The sequence below is a fragment of the Tursiops truncatus genome, chromosome 14, assembly GCF_011762595.2.
Source record: "Tursiops truncatus isolate mTurTru1 chromosome 14, mTurTru1.mat.Y, whole genome shotgun sequence".
Taxonomy (NCBI): Eukaryota; Metazoa; Chordata; class Mammalia; order Artiodactyla; family Delphinidae; genus Tursiops; species Tursiops truncatus.
This window is the reverse complement of record NC_047047.1, coordinates 65,615,940-65,637,187: the sequence shown is the minus strand read 5'-3', so window position 1 is coordinate 65,637,187 and position 21,248 is coordinate 65,615,940. Positions and strand designations below refer to the sequence as shown.

The window sequence follows — 21,248 nt, the reverse complement described above, 5'->3', positions numbered from 1 at the left end:
TGGGCTATGTTCCTTCTGGATGAGATTCAAGGGCAAATCTATTTTCTTACTTTTTCTGGCTTCTAGAAGTTGCCTGCATTCCTTCTCTCATGGCCTCTTCCTCCATCTTCAACACCAGCAGCTGCTGTGCTGCCACTTTACGTGGAACTGTTTCCCCCCCTTGATTTTAGGTGTCCCTTGACTTAGATTTTAATTTACAGTGCCCTGCATTCAGTAGGGGATTACCAATTGTTGATTTAGGGAAGAAATATACGATTCAAAGAATAAATGGAATTTAAAAATTGATACAAATAGCACATAATTAAATGATTTCAAATCTCTGTCTCTCTCTGACCTCTGATTCCATCATCACATCTTCTCTGACTCTGGCTCTCCTGCCTCCCTCTTTCACTTATCAGGACACTTGTGATTCCATTGGGCTCATCTGGAAAATCCAGGATAATCTCACCTGCAAAGTCCCTTGTGCCATGTAAGGCAACATATTCATAGGTTCTGGGATTAGGGCTTCTTTGGGTGGCCCTAATTTTATCTGCCACACCAGCTCACGGCACTATGCTGTGAACACTCCTCAGACTTGCTAGCCTCTCAAGGAGCTCCTCTTCCTCCCCTCAAGAGTGCCATATAGGTTTCCAGAGGCAATGCCCCATCTTGGTGCTGTGGTCTGAAGAGTGACTTGAGCCATGAGGGTGTCCAGCTTCCAGAACCCATGGCTAAGTCTTTGGGAATGGGTATATCTCTTGAGGCTGGTGGGGATTTCTGTGGCTCACAAATTTTGTGCCAGGTCTGATATAAGACACCCAGTCTCTGATATAAGACACCCAGTCTTATATCAGAGCAGGAAGTAGCCTTAGTGACAATCTAGTCTAAGACTTTTACCTTACAGATGAGGAACCTACAGCCCAGAGAGGTAAAGTGACATCCCTTATGGCAAAGTTGGGACAAGAGTCCAGGTCCCTTTTCCCTCCAACTCTTGTCTTCCTCTCTTACTCCACATGCCTTGTGGGCAGGGTTGTTAGATTCAGCTAAGGAAGGGCACAATCTTCACCAGACAACCATAATCCATCCCTTCCCACTGAAGGCTTCCTGTAGAAGGCAAAGGCAACACCCTGGAAGAGGCCCATTCTGATGGGGAGGCAAGAAATACTTCACCAGACACCCTGAAAACATGCCAACTCATTAAGGCAAATCCCTCTCTGGAGCTCAAGGTCCAGCTGCCAGGTTGGCACCAGAATCTCATTAGTATGAAAGAATCACAAGTCACAGCTTGTTGAGGGGTCAAGATCTAAGTCCCAGTGACCTGATTGCTCAGGAGATGACAGACACATTTCTGTAAGCAGAACCAGGGAACTAATATGGCCTCTCATGGTGAGTTCCAGAAGAGGGGCAGGGATAAGAGGCTACAAATAGCCCCAGTGACCTTAGTATGATGAGAAGTTGTGTTCATATGAAATGCATGACTACCCAGAACCCTTCTGATACATCTGAAGGGGCAAAGATTGAATAGAAATAGGTCACGCTGATGTCACTCCTGCTTACATGCTGCACTTGGCCCCTGGGTCCATTCCTGAGCCTTATGCACAAGTGGTCACCCTTTGTAACCCTTCAAGGATAAGCGGAGCAGAAAGAGGGTGGGGTGGGGGTACAGTGGATTTGTGAGAAGATGTGAACTGCTGGTGCCCTGTAACCTACTCAGGCAGGCAGGAACGCAACCTGCTTGTCCATCTGCTTGTCTATCTCACCCAAGCCAGTACAGCTGGATTCTTTGGTCATTGTGGCAGAAAATAGTTAACATGTTTTAACATTTTTTTTTCCCAAAGAAGTCTAAAATAATTCAATAATACATCGCCTCAAATGAGAATTTTTTATCTCCTTATATTAAAAAAATAATGACATGTTTTATCTTATTATAAAAGTAGTACATGCTTATGGACTCAAATTTGGAAAATACCAAGAGCACATAGGAGAGAATAAAAACCACTGATAATTGAGTCATCTAGAAATAACTTCTGCTACTATGTTAGTATATTTCCTTATAAGACTTTTTTTCTTATATACATATAGTTTTCTCTTTTACAAAACAAGTTATATAACACACATCGTTTAACCTTTTTTAAAAAAATCTAATAGGCCTTGAATACTTTCCCATATTACTAAATATTTTTATATAGCATAAATATAATGGCTGCATAATATTTAGGTATACTATATCTTATTTAACTAAATCCTTATTGTTTGAGCATTTAAATGATTTCTAGTTTTTCACCATGATAAACAACACCCCCAAGATACGTTTTTAGATAAGCCAATAGAAAATATTTGGTTGCAACCCTGTTCCTCAGGCCTGTCAGGTAGTCTATAGAGAAAAATATCTTTTGATTCTTGATGGTGAGTTAGTACATTAATAGCACTTAGACAAGAAGTGATTCCTTTCCTTTTCAAACCATATAGATTCTGAAAAAAGAGACTAAATGGTCTTTGAAACTCAGAGCGACCACAAGAGCTAAACCTGTCTGAAAGGCCTTCTTGATGGAGAGTGCCCAGCCAGCGCAGCTCAGGACATGGTAGATGAATAGATAGGGGGAAGTCTGCCCAGAAGGCTTCTTAAAGGACTGGAAAGGTACAGAGATATCAATGACTCTGGGGCTGGGTGACATGCCTTAGCAAACCCAATCCCATTTATAGAGGACAGATGTCCTGAGGTGGTCTCCAAAGTGTGTGCATGATTATTTTTATTTTAATTTAAAGAAGAAACAAAATAAGCTTTACCAATAGTATTATACAATAGAAACAAATATATACATATAATTGATGAATACATACATAGCAGGGGTGCTCAGAAATATTTTACTAATGGGGCATACAATAAAATAAAGTTTAGAGACCACTGCCTTAAACCAGAAACTTCATAGTAGACAGCGTGAGCAGAATAGGAAGGGAGCTTCAGGGGAACACTCGACGTAGATAGACAGTCCCAGTTTGGATCACCCCATTTGATGTAAGTGAAAAGAAAGGAACATTGTACTGTCCTGGAGAGAGAGAGAGAGAGAGAGAGAGAGAGAGAGAGAGAGAGAGAGAGAGTGTGTGTGTGTGTGTGTGTGTGTGTGTGTGTGTGTGTGTGTTTCCAATTACATGTTTCTTCTATTCCAGTTTGCCTATCTCTCCTGACTGCTCTCCCAGCTTCAACATCCTTCTAAAACCAGAGGTCTTTGCTAAAGACTGATTATACAGACAAAGTGAGGGGAGCAATTATTGACCACCAGAAGCTAGGGAAGAGGTATGGAATGGATCCTCCTGCAGAACCTCCAGAAGGTACCAAACATACCAACATTTTGATTTCAGACTGCTGGCTTCCAGAACTGGAAAACATTAATTTCTGTAGTTTTTTTAAAATAAATTTATTTATTTTATTTTATTTATTTTATTTTTGGCTGTGTTGGGTCTTTGTTGCTGCACATGGGCTTTTCTCTGGTTGTGGCAAGTGGGGGCTACTCTTCGTTGTGGTGTGCAGGCTACTCATTGCCGTGGTTTATCTTGTTGTGGAGTATGGGCTCTGGCATGTGGGCTTCAGTAGTTGTGGCACACAGGCTCAGTAGTTGTGCCTCACGGGCTCTAGAGTGCAGGCTCAGTAGTTGTGGTGCACGGGCTTAGGTGCTCTGCGGCATGTGGGATCTTCCTGGACCAGGTAACAAACCTGTGTCCCCTGCATTGGCAGATGGATTCTTAACCACCGTGCCACCAGGGAAGCACAATTTCTGTTGTTTTAAGCCACCCAGTTTGTGTTCATTTGTTGCAGCAACTACTAGAATCTAACACAGAAGGGTACAACAGGAGTGGACCAAAAGGCTAAATGACCCCACTCTGGCACTGCAGTACCTCGTCATCTGTGGCAGCTTCGCTAGTCATTTCAGAGCTCCAGAACAGTATTTCTCAACTTTTTGAAAACTAAGCTACTTAGATAAACAGGAAAATCTCAGTAGCAGAGTTCCATCCAGGCCCTCCACCAAAAACAAAACAAAAGAAAGTAGAAACTTGAGAATCACTGCCCTGGAAGAGAATTGAGTTGATACAGGAAGACTCTAGACTCCCAGCTGAGTCTACTCCCATTCTTCCTGTGTATGCATATGAGCGAGGGGTCGGGGAGGAGTTTTGGGGGGGAACTGCTAATCTGTTGTCCATTTTAAAGCTAGACCTTAAGACTGGCTGCCTAATAACATAATGAGGTCACAGACACCCCAAAACACACCACTGGATGAGGTCCTGCCCACTAGAAAGATAACATCCAGCCTCATCTACCAGAACACAGTCCCCTCCACCAGGAAGCCTGCACAACCCACTGAACCAACCTTAGCCACTGGGGGCAGACACCGAAAACAAAGGAACTATGAACCTGCAGCCTGTGAAAGGAGACACACCAAACACAGTAAGTTAAGCAAAATGACCTGGAAGGTAAAATAGTGGAAATAACTACTGCAGAGCAGAATAAAGAAAAAGAAATGAAAAGAATTGAGGACAGTCTTAGAGACTTTAAAATAAAGACCGTTACAAGAGATAAGGAGGGACACTACATAATGATCAAAGGATCAATCCAAGAAGAAGATATAACAATTGTAAATATTTATGCACCCAACACAGGAGCATCTCAATACATAAGGCAAATGCTAACAGACATAAAAGGCAAAATCAACAGTAACACAATCATAGTAGGGGACTTTACCACCCCACTTTCACCAATGGACAGATCATCCAAAATGAAAATAAATAAGGAAACACAGCTTTAAGTGATACATTAAACAAGATGGACTTAATTGATATTTATAGGACATTCCATCCAAAAACAACAGAATATACTTTCTTCTCAAGTGCTCATGGAACATTCTCCAGGATAGAGCATATCTTGGGTCACAAATCAACCCTTGGTAAATTTAAGAAAATTGAAATCATATCAAGTATCTTTTCCGACCACAACGCTATGAGACTAGATATCAATTACAGGAAAAAGATTGGTAAAAAATACAAAAACATGGATGCTACACAGTACACTGCTAAATAACCAAGAGATCACTGAAGAAATCAAAGAGGAAATCAAAAAATACCTAGAAACAAACAAACCAAAAAAAAAAACCTAGAAACAAATGACAATGAAAACACAATGACCCAAAACCAAGGGGATGCAGCAAAAGCAGTTCTAAGAGGGAAGTTTATAGCAATACAATCCTACCTCAAGAAACAAGAAACATCTCAAATAAACAACCTAACCTTACAACTAAAGCAATTAGAGAAAGAAGAACAAAAAAACCCCCAAAGTTAGCGGAAGGAAAGAAATCATAAAGATCAGATCAGAAATAAATGAAAAAGAAATGAAGGAAAGAATAGCAAAGATCAATAAAACTAAAAGCTGGTTCTTTCAGAAGATAAACAAAATTGATAAACCATTAGCCAGACTCATCAAGAAAAAAAGGGAGAAGATTCAAATCAGTAGAATTAGAAATGAAAAAGGAGACGTAACAACTGACACTGCAGAAATACAAAGGATCATGAGAGATTACTACAAGCAACTATATGCCAATAAAATGGACAACCTGGAAGAAACGGACACATTCTTAGAAAAGCACAACTTTCTGAGACTGAACCAGGAAGAAATAGAAAATATAAACAGACCAATCACAAGCACTGAAATTGAGACTGTGATTAAAAATCTTCCAACAAACAAAAGCCCAGGAACAGACAGCTTCATAGGCCAATTCTATCAAACATTTAGAGAAGAGCTAACTAACACCTACCCTTCTCAAACTCTTCCAAAATACAGCAGAGGGAGGAACACTCCCAAACTCATTCTACGAGGCCACCATCACCCTGATACCAAAACCAGACAAAGATGTCACAAAGAAAGAAAACTACAGGCCAATATCACTGATGAACATAGATGCAAACATCCTGAACAAAATACTAGCAAACAGAATCCAACAGTACATTAAAAGGATGATACACCATGATCAAGTGAGGTTTATCCCAGGAATGCAAGGATTCTTCAATATGTGCAAATCAATCAATGTGATACACCATATTAACAAACTGAAGAATAAAAACCATATGATCATCGCAATAGATGCAGAAAAAGCTTTTGACAAAATTCAACACCCATGTTTGATAAAAACCCTTGATAAAGTAGGCATAGAGGGAATGTTCCTCAACATAAAAAAGACCATACATGACAAGGCCATATATGACAAATCCACAGCCAACATCATTCTCAATGGTGAAAAACTGAAAACATTTCCACTAAGATCAGGAATAAGACAAGGTTGCGCACTCTCACCACTATTATTCAACGTAGTTTTGGAAGTTTCAGCCACAGCAATCAGAGAAGAAAAATAAATAAAAGGAATCCAAATCGGAAAAGAAGAAGTCAAGCTGTCGCTATTTGCAGATGACATGATACTACATACAGAGAATCCTAAAGATGCTACCAGAAAACTACTAGAGCTAATCAATGAATCTGGTAAAGTAGCAGGATACAAAATTAATGCACAGAAATCACTTGCATTCCTATACACTAATGATGAAAAATCTGAAAGAGAAATTAAGGAAACACTCCCAATTACCATTGCAACAAAAAGAATAAAAATACTTAGGAATAAACCTACCTAAGGAGACAAAAGACCTGTAGGCAGAAAACTATAAGACACTGATGAAAGAAATTAAAGATGATACAAGCAGATGGAGAGACATACCATGTTGTTGGATTGGAAGAATCAACATTGTGAAAATGACTCTACTACCCAAAGCAATCTACAGATTCAATGCAATCCCTATCAAATTACCACTGGCATTTTTCACAGAACTAGAACAAAAAAATTCACAATTTGTACAGAAACACAAAAGACCCCGAAGAGCCAAAGCAATCTTGAGAAAGAAAAATGGAGCTGGAGGAATCAGGCTCCCTGACTTCAGACTATACTAAAAAGCTGCAGTAATCAAGACAGTATGGTACTGGCACAAAAACAGAAATATAGATCAATGGAACAGGATAGAAAGCCCAGAGATAAACCAACCACATATGGTCACCTTATCTTTGATAAAGGAGGCAAGAATATACAATAGATAAAAGACAGCCTCTTCAATAAGTGGTGCTAGGGAAACTGGACAGCTACATGTAAAATAATGAAAGTAGAATACTCCCTAACACCATACACAAAAATAAACTCAAAATGGATTAAAGACCTAAATGTAAGGCCAGACACTATAAAACTCTTAGAGGAAAACATAGGCAGAACACTCTATGACCTAAGTCACAGCAAGACCCTTTCTGACCCACGTCCTAGATAAATGAAAATAAAAACAAAAATAATCAAATGGCAACTAATGAAACTTAAAAGCTTTTCACAGCAAGGGAAACCATAAACAAGACAAAAATACAACACTTAGAATGGGAGAAAATATTTGCAAATGAAGCAACTGACAAAGCATTAATCTCCAAAATTTACAAGCAGCTCATGCAGCTCAATATCAAAAAAACAAACAACCCAATCCAAAAATGGGCAGAAGACCTAAATAGACATTTCTCCAAAGAAGATATACAGACTGCGAACAAACACATGAAAGGATGCTCAACATCATTAATCATTAGAGAAATGAAAATCAAAAGTACAATGAGGTATCACCTAACACAGGTAAGAATGGCCATCATCAAAAAATCTACAAACAATAAATGCTGGAGAGGGTGTGGAGAAAAGGGAATCCTCTTGCTCTGTTGGTGGGAATGTAAATTGATACAGCCACTATGGAGAACAGTATGGAGGTTCCTTAAAGAACTAAAACGGAATTTTAAAAAAAAATGGTTCTGAAAAACCTAGGGGCAGGACAGGAATAAAGACACAGACGTAGAGAATGGACTTGAGGTCATGGGGTGGGGGAAGGGTAAGCTGTGATTAAGTGAGAGCGTGCCATGGAGTTATATATACTACCAAATGTAAAACAGATAGCTAGTGGGAAGCAGCCACATAGCTCAGGGAGATCAGCTCGGTGCTTTGTGAACACCTAGAGGGGTGGCAGGGAGGGTGGGAGGGAGACGCGGGAGACGCAAGAAGGTAGAGATATGGGGATATATGTATATATATAGCTGATTCACTCTGTTATAAAGCAGAAACTAACACACCATTGTAAAGCAATTATACTGTAATAAAGATGTTAAAAAAAAAAAAGCTAAAGCTTAGCTAGAGATCAAAATCTTATCTCGCTAATTCCAGAAGTAGTAGACATTAAACATGCCCCTGACACTTCTTAAAAAGTCACAGAATGCCTCCACCTGATGATTCCTCAAGATTTTATTAATCTATAATATTGTGTTCTATCAAGATCATCACTTTTTATTATCTTGCTGCTCTGAATTGTTTCTCCCTTATTATTCTCAGCTACAGGGGCCATAAATTAAATTCATTCAGAATTTATACTCCTACAGTTCATTATATGTGATTGGTATTATCTCGCTGCCTTTCTCTGGCTCTTCTATATCCCCTGACAAGAAATATTGTAATAGAGTCTAAATACCATCCAACCAATAAATGTTGAGTTTAAAAAACAAACAAGAAAAAAAAAAAACTCTATTGACTACAGTGCCCTAAAGGGCACTCCATCACTCCTTTTTATCTCCACCAATGGTATTATTTCTGCCGAAATGACAGAGAAAGTGAGATTCTAAAGAGTTGAGAGTTAGGTCCTTGCTTTGCTGCTGTCTGGATTGGGCATGTCATTTCCTCTCCCCTCACCTTCACCTCTTTCCCTGAAGGCCAAGGGACATTACAATACATCAGCCTGCTTCATGAGGAGCAACCCTACTTCAGGGAACAGATAGCGATGTAATCAGTTGACTCAAAAATCAATGAGTGGTCCATTACTGGAAATTCTGAACACCTCTCAGTGACCTTCCAGAAGCATCGCTACAAAAGCTGGGAGGATAGTCTCTTGTTTCTAAGACTGACCAAGGCTGTGGAATATAGATCCCTCCATTAGACCCCCAAAAAAATAAACACAAGTATTTGATAATGGTGAGATTCCCCCAAGTTATGTTTGGATGTGTTTGTTCACTAAAGAACTTGATAAAATGAACTGGTATATCCACAGCGGCTTTGTCATGGTTGTTCCCATCATCATCTTCAGTGATGTGAGATTCTACCACGCTAGGAAGAGCGGTGATTTTTCAGAGAGATGGAAGTTGGCAATACTTACTAAAAAGTGGAGATTCGAATCCTGGCTGATTCATCTAATGGGAAATGGTTCACATTCAATGCATGCTCTGGCCCTTGGGACTCAGCTTTATAGAAACATAAAGGCCTCAATATATTTCCACAGTCAGGACCACCGAGAAGTGAGTATTTCTTTCTTCCCTCCTCTCCTTCCTTATTTTTTCTCACAGTACAGGGAGTAACGGGCAGATTCTAAAGATCATAAGATTGAGGATGGAGGAGGAGAAACCGGTCAGAGAGTGGCAATACATAATCTATTGGCACTGCTTTAAAACTTGTTTAAAAATTTAAAAAGCACTGATCTTCAAAGTTATAAAGTCTGACACCACAACATCTGTGGACAGTTGCCACTTGTCCCTCTCTCCTGATCTCACTGAACTGTAATCACAATTCAATAGTTATCAGATAAAAAAACCGTACAATGACCAAAACTGCATGTACTGCCAGGACTGTTTCTAGAGGTTAGGAATTGGGATACAGAGACATCCCTAAGGGTGGCTGAATGGGAGTACGCCTGAAAAAGGGTCTACACCAATAGTACAGTAAACCTCAGAATCACCTGAGAAACTTACACAACCATAAAATAAAACGGAGTCCCATAGAAATCAAAGCTGCAATGACATACTGTATTCCATCCACCAGATGAACAAAAATGACAAAGTCTGGCAATACCGGGTACTGGTGAGGATGTAGGATCCCGGATGTACTAATACATCACTAGAGGGAGTATAACTTGGTGCCACCACTTTGGAAAATACATTGGATTATCTATTGAAATGGAAGCTGTACCTTGTGACCCAGAAATTCCACTCCAAGTTCTACGCTCTAGAGAAACTCTTGGACGTGCATACGCACCAAGAGGCATGCACAAAAATGCTGACAGTAGAGTTGTTGGTAATAGCAAAAGCCTGGAAACAACCCAAATATCTAATGACAGTGGAAGAGAGAAATTGTGGTATTTTTCTGCAATGGATTCAAAACCAAATGAACCACAGCTACATGCGTCAAAATGAGCAAATCACAGAACAAAAACATTATTCCATTTATATAACAGGTTGCAAATCTAATCTATATGTTGTTTAAGGCTATATACATAAGTGGTAAGGCCACAAAGAAAGCAAATGAATGATTAACACAAAGTGCAGGATAATATTTACCTCTGGGGAAAGGGAGAGATTTTTGATCTGGGTGGGGGACAGAAGAGATTGTAAAGGGACTGACAACATTCAAATTCTTTGGTGATGAGAATACAAGTACTGATTTTATTGTAATCTTTAATCCTTGCATATATGTTATATCTACTTTTTTGCACATGCTAGCTTTTATAGTAAAATTTTAAAATCTACAGATTTCTAGGCTCTATCTCAGATCTACTGAATCAGAATTAGGCTATAGCGCTTAGGAAGTATTTTTTTATAAGTTCTCCGGAATATTCGGAGGCATTATTGGGTTAAGAGCACACACCTACACACATACACACCCTACGTTACACAACAGTATCCAGATGAAAGCAGCTTAAAATATGTATCAAAGTCAAGAAATTTCAAGAGAGTCATAAAAATAGAAAAGGTCAGCCTGGGAGAGTGTGTAGAAAAGAAAGGTGCCTCATAGTTCAGGGCTCAAGGCTGATGTAGGAGCCTGGGAGCATTAGTTACTAGTTATTAGTCTCCCATGAGCGTACTTGAGCCCTGTCCCTGTTAGTTTCCCAAGAGCATCTGCCTGAGATAATCACCCCTAAGAACTGGTCCCACAGCAGGCTGTCACCACAGCTTTCGCTACAAAGACAGAAACATGATATGGTGAAAAGTATTCTGGTCTATGACTCATCACGGCAGACATCTAGACCTGGACCCACATGTATAAGCTGATCTTTAGCAAGTTGCTTCCCCTCTCTGAGCCCTAGCTTTCCCATCTGTCCTGACTCCCTCACAAAATTGGAATCCAATGAGACAGTGCAGTTGGAAGGGCTTTGCAAACTGAAAATACTACTCTGAATGTCCAGTAAGTCCAGTACTATGTCAGTTATCATTTCTTCCTGAAAGTTAGAAATATAGGTGGTCTATTCTGGGTCAGTAAAGTTTTCTGAGTCCAAGGAATTGGGAGCTCTAAGATTTGCCTTAAAGAGACCTGAGGCAGTGCTAGGGCTTAGTGCCTCCACATCTCTCTCTAAAAACTCAGCAAATATTTAACAAGCACCCACTACTTACCCTCAGCCTACCTTTTCCAGTCCTGATAATTTAGAAGAGGATGTTCATAAACAGCAAAGAACTACTGGAAGCACCTTGCAGAACTAATATGCAGTCTAAATATTCATTAATGGCTTTGAAACTAACATTTAACTCAGTTATACAACACCTTCCAAATTAGGATTGCCAGATTTAGCAAATAAAAATGTACAACACTCAATTACATTAGAATTTTTTAGTATAATTTGAATAATTTTTAAGTATAAGTATGTCCCAACTATTGCATGAGACATACTTATACTAAAAAATCATTTGTTATTCACTGGAAGCCCAAAGTTAACTGGATGTCCTGTGTTTTAACTGGCAACCCCATTCCAAATGAACAAACAGATTAACATTTTCTTCTATATTTACATTGGGAAATCTGCATGAAAGAGAGCTATGAAATCCTATTTTCTTTCATTAATAAGAGCGTAAAGGGTTGGATTGATCCTGAAATTGGACTTGCAACCTCCTCTTCCTTGTATAGCCCAAGAAGACATGAAGAGGCACAGATATTACAAATAGGTTTCAAAGGAAACAGGATGGAACAGGGGTGGAGAAGCCTCAAAATTTCAAACAGAAATAGACATCCCAGCCCCATCCTGGCCCATCTGGGACGCTTTGCAGTGGCCTCTGCCCTTACCTCTGGGCATCTCCTTGGCATGCTCCTCTTCGGGCCCATCCAACAGGTCCATCTGGGAAGCCTCCTCGGCAGGGACACGGCGCCAGGACCAGCTCTGGTTCCCAAGGTTGTGCAGTGGAGGGGAATACTCCAGCTCACAGGGGAAGTCAAAGCTGCACTCCAGACCTGCAAGGACAGCCAATGGTCAGTGGAGCAAACTGTCTCCCAAATGTGACCTTCCAGCCCCACTCCTCCACTCCAGGAAGTTGGCCTCCATCTCACCCACAACCTTCACCCTAACGAGGTATGGCAGGCTGTCAATTCCACAGGTGGCTGAGCTCCATGAAAAGGAGACTACAAGAGAAAAGCAGACTACGAGAAAAAAAGTGTTCTTTATATAACTCAGATTATGGGAGGTATCTTCACAGAAGGCAGGTAAAAAAAGAGCTAAACAAGTCGGACCATGAAAAGATTTGCATCTTGTAAGGTTACCTGGTGACATGGAGAGGGCCTGAGGTCAAGTGGGCAGAGCCTGGCTTTGCAACCAGATGGGTCTGAATCTAAGTCAGGCAAGAAAATTAACCTCTCTGGCCTGAAATTTCCTCACTTGTACATTGGGGATGATAATTTCTACCTCTGGAGATTGCTGTAAGAACTAGTAGTATAATTCATTATCTGTACACATGAGTCTGGTCCACAGTTGATGCTCAGGAAAAATCCTCATCAGGATCCTAACTGAGAAGAGAAGGCCAAAGGGAACTTAAGCTACTCACAACCCTGTTTGACAGCCCTATCATCTATTCAATCACCCTCCAGAGAGGAGAGCCAAGGCTGTGATAGCTAATGAGTTTATTCTCTCTTGGGGAGGGAATGGGGAAGGTCACTGGGTAAGGAGAGAGAGAAGATGCAGAAAGAGGCTGTGTCCTGGGACTCTGTGTGATCGCTTTCTGGGCTTCTTTGCATGAATCATCCTTGTGTCCAATCATTCCACGTCTGCCCTACTTTTAGGATACACTTACCTTCTCTTTCCCTTGCCTTGCTTGTTGTTTATTACCCAAAGTGGCTGAAGTACTTTGTACCTAGAAGGCCTCAATGCTCACTGATGGATCAATAGAATATGTGCCCAAAACCAAATTAGTCATCCACCCTTTACTTCATCATCTCCCTTTAGCCCTGGGGGTGTGAAGAAAGGGAAAATTTGATATAAAGACCATTGGATGGGAATATGGGGAATTTGATTGGTATCCAGGCTTGGCCAGTCTCTTCTCACATATGGAACTTGGTGCCCTCATCCGTAAATAAGAGGTTTAGACTTGATGATTCTAGAAACAAGTACCCAGTGAAACCTGGGTTCCAGCTCCAACTCTGCCATTGATTTGCTGGTTACCTTGAATAAGCCACTTAACCTCTCTGGGCCTTAAATTCATCAAATACAGAATGAGACCCACACTAGATGTCTTCTAAAGCTCCTTCCTGATTCGACTTTTTTTTTTTAACATCTTTATTGGAGTATAATTACTTTACAATGTTGTGTTAGTTTCTGCTGTATAACAAAGTGAATCAGCTATATGTATATCCCCATATCCCCTCCCTATTCCACCCCTCTAGGTGGTCACAAAGCACCGAGCTTATCTCCCCGTGCTATGCGGCTGCTTCCCACTAGCTATCTATTTTACATTTGGTAGTGTATATATGTCAATGCTACTCTCTCACTTCATCCCAGCTTACCCTTACCCTTCCCCGTGTCCTCAAGTCCATTCCCTACCTCTGCGTCTTTATTCCTGCTGATTTGACTTTTTTAAGATTCCAAAGACCTTGCTCTCAGAAGGGTTATAACTAATTTGATAAATCAATCTGTGCGGTGGTGCTAATGACTACTAACTCCCAATTATCATTGTGCATTTTAACAGCTGCTTCTGGAGCTACTGCTACCTTGATCTCCAAGATGAGTCTCTGTTGGGAATTTCAGGAGGCAGAGGAGAAGTAGGGCCAAGACTAGTGCAGGTAGCCAGTCACTGGAATGTCCTTTAGTTACACCATAGAAGATGGCCCTGCCCTGGAGTGGGAGCAAAATAATGCCCACTGACATTGGCCAAACGATCTAAGTTTAGCGGGGGAAGAAAAAAATCCTTCAATTACTCTTCCATTAAAGTATCTTTCTACTTCTCAACCAGCCGAGATTTATGTACCAGCTGCTCTCCAGGAGCTGCCATCCTTCTGGTCCTAAGGTTAATACCACTCGCCCTTTCACGATTCAGACAATTCACCTTTATAATGTCAAGCTGAAACAGGCAGGGCTAGCCTTGTTTGAGTTGACAGGCCACTTGCTGCGTACATATTTTATCAGCCTTGAAGAATTTCTACCTGCCTCTGGGGGCTGAACTGCTGCTATGAGTTGGTGTCCATGAATTGTAGGCTGTCTTAATCTTCAAGACTTGCTTGCCAGGAACCTGGTTTGATAGCAGAATGCAAGGAGAAGAAAACCGATCCAACATTTTGTACTTTGTAGCACAAAAATTATTCTTATAACGAAAGGTGTAGCCATTAAACCTGGCTCCTCTGGGGATGATTAACAAGACCCATCCACATTAGTGAATGATCAAGTCAGAAGGTGGGAGAGAAAGCTACTGGCCACCTCCTTCCCACATCAACAATTACTGGTACCTTTCCCAAAGCTTCAACTTCTGAGACCCATCCTCCATCTTGACTTTTCTTCTCCAATTAAAGTCATCCTATTTTTATTTGGGACAGAAGTGTGGCATGCCAGCTCAGACACTGCCTGGCAAATGCGCTGTGTGCATATTAGACAATCAGACAACAGAATCTACAACCCCAGTCTCAAGTGCCATCAGTTCTTGGATCTTTGAACTCTGGAGTCTGATAATCAGCTGTGTTTGGGTCAGACCCTGCCTAGTAAAACAAGCTAGGCAGATACTCCTGTTATCAAATGGGTTCATTTTGAAATTCTTGCCCTGAGGCAGCTTCTCTTTAGCTGTCAAAGATGTACTCTTTGGCTTTAAATAGGAATGGAGTTAACGTTATTGCTCATTTTGGGTGAAATCAGATTGGGCTTTTCTATATTCTGATTTAATTTCTTATAAAATTTCTACACAGGTTTCTCTCTCCTTTGCTAGCCTCTGTGCCTTTCGAGCAATAATACCTGGGATTTGCCTTCTCTAAAAACACCAGGTTAAGCCTCATTTTCCTTAGGCCTTTCCTGAGTTTCTAGACCTAGGATGCTTCTTGGATCTCTCTCTTTAGCCCTCCTCTGACTCCACCCCTTTGTGGTGGGTGCTGTAGAGTCTCTCCTATAGGCAGGACTCAGAGGGGCTAAGGGTTTCCGTGAGGTGTTCAGCCTTAAGCAACCCAATGGTTGAACAGGTCCATGCCCAAGGAGAGGGGCCGGAAATCACATTCACTGACCCCGGCTGTCTGCCAGGGACTGTGCTAAGGAGTTTCTTATATCACTGTATTTAATCTACTGAACAAAACTGAGAAGGGAATTGTGTCTTCTCTTTAAAGCTGAGGAAACTGAGGCTCAGGAAGTTTACTCTACTTGTACAAAGACCAAAGGACTACCCTACGGCAGAGCCAGAATGTGACCCAGGGCTGGTTAATGCTGAAGATCTAGATGTTATTCATCACACCTCCACAGCTTCAGAATTTTAATCCAGGGCCAACAGATTAAATTATATATGAGAAACCTATGAAGTGCTATATTTCAGTTATTATTAGATACTAAGTCTGCAACCTTTTCATACCTGTAAAGGCTTCTGTACTACCCTAAGGAGACAGATCTATATTTCCTCTGTGTCAGGTCCATTTTACAAAGTGACTGACCTGCAGAAGAATCCAGAGATTTCGACCTTCCTTTTTACATACCTGTTTGGAACCAGGAGAATCTAACTTTCCAGAACCTGCTAAACACATAGTTGAAATCACTGCTCCCCACTTTCTAGTCACTTCCATCATGGAAGAAAGATAAAGTAATGGAATCTTCTGGAAATAGTTGGCCTGCTGAGAGGAGTGTCAAGTGCTGTGAAGGGAAAGGTCTTGGTAGAGCAGTGAGGATAGTTCCAGGCTCAGTCCTGCACACAGCAGCTGAGGGGCCTCAGCACGTCCATGTCTGGCTTTCTGCATTTGAAAATGAAAGAGATGAAGCATACCCCCTCTACGGTGCCCTCCATCTCTGAAGGTCAGTGATTCTATAGAGCTCATCTTTGGCCAACACAACCAAACTTACAGACCGTTGGTCCCCTCACCCTGCCTGCCTCTAAATGAGGGCCTGCTGTCATCCCTAAAGCAGGTTCCCCAGGGAAGGAGGTGGAATGTGCATCACACTCCATGGGGTCTCAGTTTGCCTCAAGATTGTCAAAGAATTAAGAAGGAAGGTTCAGGCAAGTTTTACAGATGACTGTGCGAGGGTGAATGTGAATGTGTGTGTGTGTGTGTGTGTGTGTGCGCGCGTCTGTGTCTGTGTGTGTATTCATGCATTTTTATCAGTCTGTACCCATATTCTGAAACCTTCCAGGATATGAATCATATTTCAAAAACTGAATTAACAGTTAGCTTCAAGGAATTGTTCTAGTATAAAACACAGCCATTCAGAAGAACGGCACAGTAACCCATCAGAAGAACCCTGTGGTGGCCCTGCCCGGAGTGATGCAGTTCCCTTGGCTGTAGTGAGTTGGCAGTGACCAAGCACTTTGACACTGAGTCTGAAGGTGGAAATCTAGCCTCTGGGAATGTGTGAAACCACCAAAGCAATCATGCCCAACACCTGTGCCTAGGAAGCGAGCCTTGGCCACTTGGGCAGAGATGGGGATCTTCCCAGTCTGCGCTACAAGAAGGAGATTGCATGGAAGTTTCAGGCACTGTCCATAACACCACAGAAGGGTAACAGGGAGACGTGGTGTACTTTGGACCCTTGGGTCTTCCCTTGGGTGGACTTAGAAAATCCAACAGCCCTCCTATGTATCCAGATTGACCTCAGGCTCCCAAAAAATCCCTTAGATCAAGGTCCTTTGTACCTCCTTCATCCTAACCCTGTAAACCTAGAGACCTCTCACTAGTTTCCTAAGTCTCCTTAAGACAATTCAAATTAGGGGCCTCCTTTAGATTTTAAGACATGCCTCCCAAGGCTGGCTGGTTTCCAGATGACCACAGGTGGCAGATGCCAGCCTGGGCAGGTCCATAGGAGCCCACTGGTTGATGTCGCCCAGCCTCAGCCCAGCTCGAGGACTGGAAGCAAATAACACAGAGTGAAAAGCAGAGTCATAAAAAAAGAGAAGAATGCCATGTTTATCAATTCCATGGTACTTCACCCTTCATTTTGTCTCTTATTACACGTGTTCCAGAAGTCAAGCCTGGGGTTGGACTTATGCTCTCGACTCTGGTAGCACGGGGCATATGTTTACAGAAGAGCCCAGACAGGGGGAACTCCATGAAGGCCTGTGGGAAGTACTTGCTTAATTGGTAACATTTACTGAGGGCTTACCATGGTCAGACAGTATGCCAGGCACCCTACATCATTATCTTATTGAATCCCTATGAAGTAGGCAGGACTCTTATCCCCATTTGACAGACACTGGGGCTTAGAGAAATGAAGTCACACCTGAAGTTACTCAGACAGGAAGTGACTGTTTGGGCTCCACTGACCTGCTTCCTCCATGGGACCACAAGGCCTTGATGTCAGTATCTCACAAACGGAATTATGAACTGAAAAGGCAGCAGAAAGACCTCCCCTCATTTAGAGCCACAGACACCAACAGGAGTCAGACCTGCAGTGAGGGAGGACAGGAACTGGGCCCATGCAGGGACAGGCAGGGCCACGCTGGAGGCAGGACAGAAGCCGAAGCATCTGAGCTGTCCTTAAAGGCCCTGATCCCACCTTCACAAAGGTGGACTTGGGATACCCTAGGTGAGGACTGAGTCAGTGTATACACCCATAAGATCCAAGTCTTAATCCCCATAGGCATGACTCAGGAAGCCAAGCCTACAGGTGCATTAAAGTCTGGGGCTCAATGTTTGTGTCTATGTTTCCTGACATCTTCTGGGATATCCTTTGTGTTTCCTGGGTAGGGATGAGGGTTACAGGTAAGGGAACTGACAGTGGGATGGGCAAGTTTTCTTTGGCCATCAGGGGCCCACAAGAGAGTTTATTCAACTGTATACTCGGCCCTGGGATCTGCATCTGAAAACAGAGAATTATCAGGTTTGCTACTAGTTTAAATATGGCAACATGACTGTGATTTTGTCTTGGGGTTACTCTTCTGTCTCTAGTTATCTTGACCTAGTGTTTAACTACTGGGATGCTGATAGCCTGACACGGGGCCTGATGCCCCTCACTTGCTGAATGGTGGTCTCTCTGGTCCTACCCAGCTCTGCAGTCTTTTCCTATGTGTCTCTGCCCATATGTCTTATTCATTAAGCAACCTTAACACCATCACGGTTGTTTCTCAGGGATAGGGCACAAGACCTGAGATTTGACTCCAATCCTGCCACTTGTCAGCTGTGCAGTGCAGGGCACTCTCTCCCTCTCTCTGAGTCTCAGTCATCTTAGTGATAAGATTAACTTCCCAGAACTGCTAGGAGGACTCTGTGAGATGATGCATGTGCTTGGAATGGAGAATTTCCAGTGCACATTAGCTGATTCAGAATTTACATAGCCATGCCCTTTTGAACACAGCTTTCTGTTTACCAGGAGAAACGGTATTTATGTGGGGCAGTCAACTGATGGCACACGGCCATTTCCTTAGTATTCTGCTGTACCGTGGGAAAGTCGGTAGTTCGGCCTGAAGGTGATATTTGCAGAGTCAGCTGTTAGAACTTGAAGTGACATTTGAGGTTGTTTCTTCCATTGGACAGGTGAAAACACCAAGACCCAGGCGACGGAAAAGACTTATCCAGGGTCACGTGGCTGGTCAGGAAGTCCTTCACACACAGTACGGAGGGCATTTCTCCTGGCTGTGGAGGCCTTTCCGAGTGCCATCCTCTCCAGTAGGCACCAGGCCTGGGCCGGGCTGAAAATCAGAGTTACTGAATCACCAGCTCTCCCCTCCTCAGGCCTGGCTTATTGGCACATTTAAGCCGAGGCTGGATTGATTCATGGGCGGCATATACAAATGCCAATGTATTCCTGACAAACCTGATTTGTATATTCAGTAAAGAACCATGTGAAGCTTCATACACATGTGGCAATTTTCTTATAGGTGGCCTTTAGAGGCCATAAAATAGAGCTTTATATTTGAAACTACAGTTCATTACATAAAGCTCCAGGAACCAGCATTCTCGAAATACTGTCCGTCCTTAAGAAGTGTATCCAGTTCAAGGGAACTCCCTCGGCTGCCACCAATCCTAAGGCACAAAATGGGGTCTCCTTTTCTCAAGGGATTCCCCAGAACTTTCCAATTGTTGACCTCAAGGTCATGAAGGACCTTGAGGACCATCTTAGAGGAAGAAACTGAGGCCCAGAGACATGATGGGGCTTGCCAAAGGATGCATGGTGGGTGAGTTGCAGGATTGATACTAAAATCCAGTTCCTGACCTTGCAATTTTTACTATTTTCATTCAAAGCTGTGGGTAAAAAACAAACAAAACAATACCTTAAATAATTCTTAAAATTCTAAAAAATCTATACTGTGTTTTTCTGGAATAAGCTGGCAAAAACATACATGGCTAGGTTTCAACCATTTCCCAATGATTTGATGGCTCAGATAATCTCCAATAAGGCTTTCTGGCTTCTTTCATCCTAAATGTCCTCTTCTGCCAACAAGCTGCTTTTTGATGGTTGCTGGAATCTCCTGCTGGAGAGCAAGTCTGTGCACAGGCCAGAAGCTACAGTGAGAACAAAGGGAGGAAAAAGGGTGGCCTAGGAGTGAAAGGGGAAGATCACTAGAGTATTCTTGGAAACTCTTCCGGCTCTGGGCCAATCAGCCTTGTGCTTTTGGGCAATTTATTTAACCACTTGAGTCTGGATTTCCTCATGGATAAACCAGAGAGAATTATCACAGTAATGATGTTGATAAAAATAATAATAATATCTGCTGTGACAATCAAATAAGGTAACGAATGTGGAAGTGCTCTCTTACCAGTGAGATACTATATGTGGATGTCCTTACCACCTAGGGCCTGTGCTGCAGAACACATCAACATCACTTGATCTCCCTGTGCCTCAGGTTTACCACCAGGAACCTGGAGATGAGCTGAACTGACTTGAGCTTGGAGGACTCAGGGAGATGCTATCCAGAACAGATACCCTCCTCCCTTGCCCTGTCTTGTATCAAAACCTCAGAGGGGCACCAGGGTGTCTGGGGGATAAACAGAAGCATAGATCCTGCGTGCGGTCTGGCTGCTCAAGGTGAAAGCTTGGCTCTGTCACTTACTAGCTGTGTTATCCCAGGGCAAATTATTTAATCTCCCTGTGGCTCAATTTTTTCACTTTAAAATAGGGATTAAAACAGGGGCCACCTCAGGAAACCGTGAGGAGGATTAAATGCAATACACACATCAAGCACCTGGCGTGGGGACTTGCACATCGTTCGATTATTACTAAGTGATGGCAGTCATTGCTCTTGCTCTCCAGGTGGCTCCAGGCTCAGCCACGACAGAGGGGAGATAAAAGGCATGTCCAGCACTGAAGGCAGAACTTTGCCTATGTCAAACTTTGTTGAAGCTCCTCACTCAATCTTTGTTTTTTGATGTGCTGATCAAGCTTCCCTTTGGAAGTGAAGTCATGCTAGACCTTGAGTAAGAAGATCTAGGTTCTAGCCCTGGCTCTGAGGTGTTACTTCAAGCTAGTCCCTTAACCTCTCTAGGCCTCAGTTTCCTCATCTGAAAAATAAAGTAGTGGAATGAGATGAGTCTCATCCATCTCCACCATTCTAAGACCAATTTTCCCTTTGGACAGATGGCTGAAGCAAGCGCTCTAACTTGGTTCTAGCCAGCTGGTCAGCAGAATCCCAAGATTCCTGACTTCCAGCTCAGGCTCAGATGATTAGAGACTTCCACTCCCCCTTTCTGGGTTATCTCCTAAAGGAGCACTTAGCCCACCAATCACCTTTGATGTTAATCCACCAGCTGCCATCAACATCTTGTCACACACTTTGTAAGACCTGCCCCCCGTCTGCCCCCCTCCCACCAACCACTGTTCATTTG

At 42.4% G+C, this 21,248-nt stretch overlaps 1 protein-coding gene across 1 annotated transcript in view; it reads right to left on the bottom strand.

Annotated features, from left to right (window-relative positions):
• LOC109551098 (ALK tyrosine kinase receptor-like) overlaps positions 1 to 21,248 on the bottom strand; it is a 696,955-nt gene that overhangs the window by 364,905 nt on the left and 310,802 nt on the right. The window contains exon 4 of the mRNA XM_019942470.2: positions 12,114 to 12,278. Within this exon, the coding sequence (XP_019798029.2) occupies positions 12,114 to 12,278 (165 nt within the window). The remainder of the gene's footprint in view (positions 1 to 12,113; positions 12,279 to 21,248) is intronic.